The sequence below is a fragment of the Hipposideros armiger genome, unplaced genomic scaffold (assembly GCF_001890085.2).
Source record: "Hipposideros armiger isolate ML-2016 unplaced genomic scaffold, ASM189008v1 scaffold_1506, whole genome shotgun sequence".
Taxonomy (NCBI): Eukaryota; Metazoa; Chordata; class Mammalia; order Chiroptera; family Hipposideridae; genus Hipposideros; species Hipposideros armiger.
The window spans coordinates 35,485-43,777 of record NW_017732856.1 but is presented as its reverse complement, the minus strand read 5'-3'; the positions used below and the strand labels follow the sequence as shown (position 1 = coordinate 43,777).

Sequence of the window (8,293 nt, the reverse complement as noted above, 5' to 3'; positions counted from 1 at the left end):
GGGCCCTCTGGCATCCCAAGCCAGTTCTTCACCATCGTGCCACTCGGCCGGCCCTATAACTCTTTAGTATTATAGAAACATATAAACATTTATCCTGTAAGCTAATTATATATAGTAATAGTTCAGGACATGATTTGATCTGTACTGTACCCGGATCTTTGAGACAGTAAATTTATATTGATAGTTGTCTCTAAGATATGATACATAATTAATCACTAAAGCAGAATCAGTAACATACAATCTAATGTTATTTAAAATATGAAGGTTCACTTTGTTCCTGTAAACTGTAAGGTAAGAATGTCAATTTTAAATCAGTGCTTAACTGCCCCTCCTGTTTTCTCCCCATAGTGCTGCTCAGATTCTTGAGGGGTATCCTGTTCTTTATTACACAAGGTTTGTCCTTTCTGAATATAAATATTAAAACATTCTGGTTGGTTTGAGGACAATTCTTAGAATAGTAAGAATTTTAATAACAAGTTAAATTGACATTTCACCTTGTAGATTTACAGAATTGTTCAAAGCTAAATTGGGATTACTTGGAGAAAGGAAGGGCGATGATGATTTAATTGCATTTCTCTTACATGTGAGTTTATCATTTTATCTTTTTATTGATTAACATTTGAATTACTATTCAGCATGTTTTTGAAGACTTGAGCTTGATAAATATATTTAATTTCATTAGCTCATGGAAAAGACAGAAGCTGATTTTACAATGACCTTTCGGCAACTCAGTGAGGTTACGCAGAGCCAGTTACAGGAACTCAACATTCCTCAGGTATTAATATGTGATGTTTGGCTTTTTTCTTAATTCAGTTTTCTTTAACAGGTTTATTGAGGTATAATTTTCATTCCATAAAATTCCACTCACCTTAAGAATACAATTCAATGGTTTCTTAAATAACTTACGGATTTGTGCAGTTATTTATCATCACAGTTCAATTTGGGAACAATTCCATCACACTTTAGATTCTTTGTGCCCTTTTGCAGTCAGTCCCTGTTTCTACCCCCAGCCCCAAACAACTACTAATTTACTTTCTGTCTCTCAAGGTTTTCACTTTCTATACATTTCCTATAAATTAAATCATACGATATGTGGTCTCTTGCGTCTGGTTTCTACACTTAGCACATTTTTGAGGTTCATCTGTGTTGTAACTTGTATCATTAGTTTTTTTTTCAGCTGAGCCATCGTGCCACCTGTTGGCAGCTCAGCGGCAGCTCAGCTCAGGCTGGGAATCGAACTGACGACCCTGTTCAGAGCTCGCACTCTTGAGCGAGCTCTTAACCAACTGAGCCACTCGGCCGGCCATTAGTTCTTTACTCTTTATTTCTGAGTATTACTCCATTTTATGATACCACATTTTGCTGATCCATTTTCCAGTTGTGTGGACATATATTTTCATTTCTCTTGGGTAGATACTAGGAATGGAATCATTGGATTGTTTAATAAATTTATGTTTAATTTTTTAAGAAATTGCCAAACTATTTTCACAGTGGCAGCACTTAATTCACTTTTAAGATAATGTGTTGCCTTTTGATTTCAGTGTAATACATTGAGTACACTATTTATGGAATAATATGGGTATTACCAGAAGATTCCTACTTCTTAGAGAATTTTAGAAACATAGATCTATTTATAAGGTTTTAGTCTTTTATATTGCAATCATTGTTTTTTTCATTTTTGAGATTAAAACCTAGCCTTAATTTTTCAATTTTAATTTATTCATTATATTTCAAGGCATTCTTTATAAGTTAATGTTATCTTTTCGTAAACTTTAAAAAATTTCAGCCTCATTTATGCATTTAACAAGTACTTTTTGAGAACCCACAATTACTGACAGCTTCTTCTGGGGCAGGCATGAGAGTAAATGCTTTACAAAATACTGAAAAATTAATGATAATAATAATAATAATAATATAATAACAATAAAAGCTAATATTTATTGAGTGCATATTGTGTTCTAGGCACTATTCTAAGCATTTTACATGTATAATCTCTGCCATAACATATGAGGCAGGTACAGTTGTGATCTGTATTTTACTGATAAAGAAATCAAGGCATAGAGAGGTCATGTAACTAGCACCAGGTCACACAACTAGTAAATGTCTGGCTGGTTCAAACACTGGCAGCTTTCTCCAGAGGCCATGCTCTTAACTTCTGGGCTCTACTGCATCTTTCTTGTGTAAGCAGTAAGTAGCTCAATATAGTAATAGTAGTAAAATTTTTTGTGCTTTTAACTTATTTTCTGTCAATAGGAACACAGCAGGTTCTGATTCTCATGACACAGGTCTGATAAGGCTCCTTCTAAAGGCATTTTCATGCTAATTGGGCATTTTGTCTATGGTACAGGTCATAGAATTTCAGCTAGAGAACGCTTTGAGCATTGAGTAAGCCCTCTATGAGCCTGTAAAATTCCCAGGGACAGGCAGCCCCTTTCCCCACCATAGATCACTTTGCCATGGGTAAAAAATAGACGGGGGGGTCCAGGGTGAAAGCATAGGATGGACCACTTCTTCCCTCAGTCGCTCGATGCAGTCAATCACCAAATGACAGGTAGCGTGGTCTAAATCATAAGGCTTAGAATTACAGTCCTGTGGAATTTGAATCTAGATGTCATCATTCAGTAGCTGAATAAACTTGAGCACATGATTTAATTTCTCTGAGACTCAGTTCTTTCATCAGTAACACAGGCAATCCCATACTGGGCCCAACTTTTTAAATGTTTAAATATGGGTAAAAACCCTTGTCCCCATCCATTGTATTCCACTCTTCCATTCCTGGAGGAGGCTGTTTTTATTAATTTCTTATGTGCCCTTCCAGCATTTCTTGATGCAAATCCAAGTATCTTCCCCCCTGTCCCCCACAACATTGTCAACCAAAATTCCCAAAGAGATGTGGTAAAGGAGAGACTTCATTCAGGTGAAACAGTTTGCAAACCGTGGAAATGCAGCCTCTGGTGGAAACCAAAAGTGTGCTCCACTGAGACAAAGGGGAGGCCTGCCTTTTGTACAGAAAGTTTCCATCCAGTTGTGCAAATGAGGTTTCTGAATTCCTACAGCTTTGATTGATCCAAATCATGCATTCTAACTGGTCATTGTAGAGCAGTTCTGATGGGTCTGTATAGATGCAAATGAAGATACTTGAGGTCTGACACTTAAGTTCCTGAACTCATCCTAGAAAAAGTGCTACATACCTCATTGCTGAATATCACTACGGTCACCCTGGAAGTACTCCCCTTGGGAAGCTATGCACCGACACCAGTGCCTAGTCCACCCTTCAAAGCAGTTTTGGAACTCTTTTTCTGGAATGGCCATCAGAGCTGTTGTATTACTCTTGATGTCCTGAATGTTGTCAAAATGTCTTCCTTTCAATATTTCCTTTATCTTCGGGTAAAGAAAGAAGTCACTGGGGGCCAGATCAGGTGAATAGGGAGGGTGTTCCAATATAGTTATTTGTTTCCTGGCTAAAATCTCCCTCACAGACAGTGCCATGTGAGCTGGTGCATTGTCATGATGCAAGGACCATGAATTGTTGGCGAAAAGTTCAGGTCATCTCACTTTTTCACGTAGTCTTTTCAGCACTTCCAAATAGTAAATTTGGTTAACTCTTTGTCCAGTTGACACAAATATCATAATTAATAATCTCTCTGATATCAAAAAAGGTTAGCGACATTGTTGCAACAGGCTTGCGAACTTAAATGTCAGACCTCATAATTGTGCAGTTCTGATTGGATGGGGCAGGCCTCAGTCCACTTGCCTGCAGTGGTTGACTCAGATGGTGGTGTAAACAAGCAGCGCACAGTGTGTGAAGCCAAGAGTTCAGTCTGAGGTTCTTCCCAGTATACAGAGTATGTGAGGAATCCCTATCAGCAAACGGTTGCTAGGCTCTTATTATTTATAAAAGTTGAGCCTATCTTGGGGTTCATATCAAATGAAGCTTTCTTCTTAGGGTCCACAACATAAAAGATTGCATACTTTATGTAATATTTGCACCTTGTTTAATAGTAGTATGTCCCAAAGATCATTCTGTATTAATGCATAGAAGTAATCCTTATTCTTTTTACAGCGACAAAACATCCCATTTGTAAATGTGCCATATTTTATTTAGCCAGATCCCTACAGTGGACTTGAGTTGTTTCCAAACTTCTGCTGTTAAAGTGTACAGATGTATTTGTAGGGCATTTTGTAGAATGGATTTCTCTGTTAAAGGATATATGCATTTGTAGTTTTTTACATGTTGCCAAACTGCCATAGGCTTCAACATTTTGTAATTTTATCAGCAAGATAAATCTTTTTAAGAGGAAAAAATGTCTGATAAAGGCAATGGTAAACACAAATGCTTGCGATGAAAATATTATAGTCTTTTTAAAGGTTTAGTCTCCTAACATTCTTGATCCAGTTGTGAAAGTAGTTTCAGGCTTAGAATCACAAAATTGTCCATTGATAAAGAACCTTAAAGATCAATTCATTTTATAATATGGAGATTAAGGCCAAGAGAGGTTAAATGATTGCTGAATTCACACAGTAGTTCTTTACAAAATCAGAACTAGAACCAAAATTTCCTGCTGTCCAGTGCCCTTTTCATTATGCTGGGTCTGCCAATTTTTCCTTTGTTAATAATTCTTACATCTTTGATATTTGAAGCTCATGTTTCACTAAAGATCAGTCCTTCTTTTCACACATAGTGAAGCTGAAGCAAAAAAAATGGATTTTTCCATCATTTTTACTATGTTTAGGAGGACATGTACTATGGTGACTGAAGAGAGCAGGCCCTGGGGACAGATTGGGTGCTTCAAATCTGGTGGTCCCCTTTGCCAGGCCGTGTGATCCTGCACAGGGTACTCAATTTCTTTAACCCTCACTTGCTTCATCTCAAAGATAGGGTTAATCTCAAAGATAGGGTTAATAGTAATACCTACCTCATAGGTGCTCAGTAATTGTTAGCTATCAGTAGTGATTTCAGACCTCTGCTTTTTCAGTGTGATTTCCAGTAAAGAGAGTCCACATGGGGTTTGAAAGAAGGGGTGCCATGATTGAAACTATACTACCAAGAGGCTTCAGCTTTTACCACTTATTTGCAACTACTTTCAAACAAAAATAGTTGTCAGTGTAGGAAATGAGAGTTCAACTAGCGTTCTTTGAAAAAGAAGCATAGTATGTGTTATTGTAAAGTTAGGTATGGATGTTAATATTAACAATAAGAAAATAATTAGTATCAATTATAAGAAAAATTATTGTTCTTACAGGCATGGGTAGCCTTAAATTATATTTTTAGGAGTGATTTGAATAAAAAAATGTCTACCTATTCACTAGGAAATACAGAAAAATGTTAACCTAAATTATAAGTGATTCATCTATCAGAACTAATTATCATTTAATTAGTGATAGTCATTAATTATCATTTAATGTATGGAAAACTGAGACAAAGTAATGTTAAAGTGACTTGAAGTTCTTGACAGGTATCAATATTTAAATTACTAAGAACTGGGAAATTTAAGTGAGATCATTACACTTTTAATCATTTCATTAAAAATGTAATAGTTAATTTCTTTGTTTTTTGAATATGAAACCTTTTCAGCCCCCTGACTAATTGCTTATCCTTTGTCTTAGCCTTTTATATATATTTCTATAACATTTCTATAACACTTTTAAAATATATTTTATATTGAATTATTTGTTTACACATTTTCCTTCTTAAATGCAAGGACCATGTCTTATTAATTTTTATATCCTTCCCACCTAACACAGTTCCACGCTGCATGGGTATTTGTTAAATGAATTAATAGATGACTAAATAAAATGCAATTGCAAATTAAGTTTTTAAAAGTAAATTATACATTAAGGGAGTTCCATATTTAAAGGAAGGCTTCACATGTATGTAATCTCTATTGATAAGAACTTTGTGCATTTTTTATTTCTCTTAAATCATGCCATTACATGGATGTCCATGAATTAGAATTTGAGTTGAATGTTATATAAAGAAAAGGAAAGTACTATTTCTTTTTAGTGTTCCCGAACCCAGGTTCCGTGCTCAAGAGGCAGCTGTTGGTGAGGAGAAAAGGTGTTTTCTTTACTGTGGATGCCAGCAGCCTGGGAAGCTGGTGGACTGCTATCCTGACAAACGCCACCTTCCCCGAGCTGAGGATAGTTAAGGGATTTTATAAGCATTCAGGTTGGGAGAACAAAGAGAAGGGGAGTCAGTCAGGCGGGTCGCAGGGCTGACCTCGCTTCAGGGAGTCTGATCTGTTTCAAGATAATATTATCTCAGGACTCGGCCACTGACTGCAGCCTGGCGCTTTATGCTTCTTCAGTAAGAAACTGCAAAGAAATTGAAAAATTAATTCGGGTGCTTGGAAACGTGAGGACTAAGGAATTACTTTTTTTCAGTTAGTGCTTAACTAGATTAGTGAAGTATGTGTAGCCTTGAGAAAGGGAACAAAGAGTCATTAAATCAAGCAGTGAGGGAGAAACAAAGAGAAAACTGCTGAATAGTAAACTATGAGATGAATCAAGCAATTGGCTAAGTTAATTGATTTCTTAAGTTTAGTACTGCTTCTACTTGAAATAGTATATTTTTAAAAAATCTGGATATTGTAAGTTATTAATAAAGAATATAATGTAAAGGAACATGGAGTTAAATAAATATTAATAAGCAGTCTATTACTGTATTTTCATTGAGCAATTCTGGGCACTCAAGACGATTTCAAAGCACCAACTATTTCCTGCCTGGGTATCGCAGTACCTTTTGAGACTGAAGAGGTAAAGTATACTGATTTACACAAAAGCATGTTATGTATTTCTTTAGCATAGTCCGTCCACCAGATTCCGCTCTTCCATTTTTCATCATTTCCTTTTGACTCCTGGGTATTTGCGCTGGTGGAGGCATCTGTAGTGATACCTCAGCCATGCAGAGAATATTCATCTGTTCACCTCAGCTCTCTAAGAACACAGGTTCCCCAAGCTTCCCAAGCCCTAGAGGAGAGCACCTCAGGCTTTCATCCAATGTCTACTTATTGGTAGTAGTTTGGCCAGTAAAGGAACGCGCATGGTCAGGCAAGTTAAGAAAGCTTAAGAAAGTCTATTTTATTAAGAGAGAGTCTGTTGGGCTGAGCAAAGATGGCTACAGCCCAGGCTACACGTCTAAAGGAGACTTGCAGCCCCGAGGGAGGGGGCGAGGAGGTAGTTATATACGGGCGGTGATGACAGGGTAGCAGTGTTTGAACAGAAAATGTTGACTGCCTGTATGCCAGTAGCTGTTTGGTGGCATTTTCTGTTATCAAAAGCTGGGTTCTGTCTGCAGGTGCAGGCCAACAGGCATTTTGTTGTTTTCTTGTAAACATGACTCTGTAAGTCAAGGTCTCTGAGACCTAACATTCAGAGATCTAACATTAAGTCAAGGTCTCTAACATTCAGAGACCTAACAATTGGCACATCTTATACAACTGTAAGGAGTTATTTTGCTTCAAAACTCAAAATGAATTATAAGCAACAGACATGGAAGAGTAAAGAGGTTGTAGGTAGTGGCAGCTGAAGGGAGAGACAAGAAAACCAAAGGACGTACAGGAACAAATAGTCCTTCACAGTTTAATGGCCACTGAGGACTATTTATAAAGATGACCCTCAGTAATTAAGAAAAAGTTAAATTATTTTCAGAAAACTATGTTTAAGATAAGGAAAGGTATCAGTCAATTTAGACTTTTTTAATTGTTGAAAACAAAAGAAGTTTTGGTATTATCTAAAATAACTAAACAAAGTAATATTTTACATATTGTTTAATCAATTCAATATTTTCTGTCTTCCTATCAGATACTGATTCAATGTGATTTTTAAATGTTGTTTTCTCAATATTTGTCTTGTGAAATAATTCCCATCCTTTTGAAAAGAAGATATGATTTGGGAGACAGTAGTTGATTTTGTCCTTTGTTTTATTCATTTTTAGTAACATGAATGATTCAGATTCTGAAAGAAGAAAAAGAATGACAAGTAAGCAGTCCTTTTGATTTTTTCAACTTTAAATTATCACATAAAAACAACATTTTTGAAAACCGGAAGTAATTGCTTGAGGGAGCTGAGTTTTTGGTTTTAACTAGAATAATTCTACATGAGTATATTTTAGTTGAGAGTCATACACTCGTATGAGCTTTTCTAATTTTAGCAGATGACTTTTAACCCAGAGCATGATAGCTCTGCTTTCAACAAGTTTGCATACTGATCTTAAAATAGGATAGTCTTAAAAGGTGGTAGAGAGACAAGGAAGATGGTTTGGGTTATAGTGAAAAGAACATGAGTTTTGGAA

The 8,293-nt window shown here is 36.2% G+C and overlaps 1 protein-coding gene across 1 annotated transcript in view; it reads left to right on the top strand.

The window, feature by feature from the left end:
- LOC109377689 (UPF0061 protein Fjoh_2793-like) overlaps positions 1 to 8,012 on the top strand; it is a 46,225-nt gene extending 38,213 nt beyond the window's left edge. Inside the window, exons 9-13 of the mRNA XM_019634115.1 lie at positions 349 to 393; positions 502 to 583; positions 683 to 775; positions 6,677 to 6,756; positions 7,937 to 8,012. Of these exons, the coding sequence (XP_019489660.1) occupies positions 349 to 393; positions 502 to 583; positions 683 to 775; positions 6,677 to 6,756; positions 7,937 to 7,997 (361 nt within the window). The 3' untranslated portion in view covers positions 7,998 to 8,012. The remainder of the gene's footprint in view (positions 1 to 348; positions 394 to 501; positions 584 to 682; positions 776 to 6,676; positions 6,757 to 7,936) is intronic.
- Positions 8,013 to 8,293: the final 281 nt, after the last annotated feature.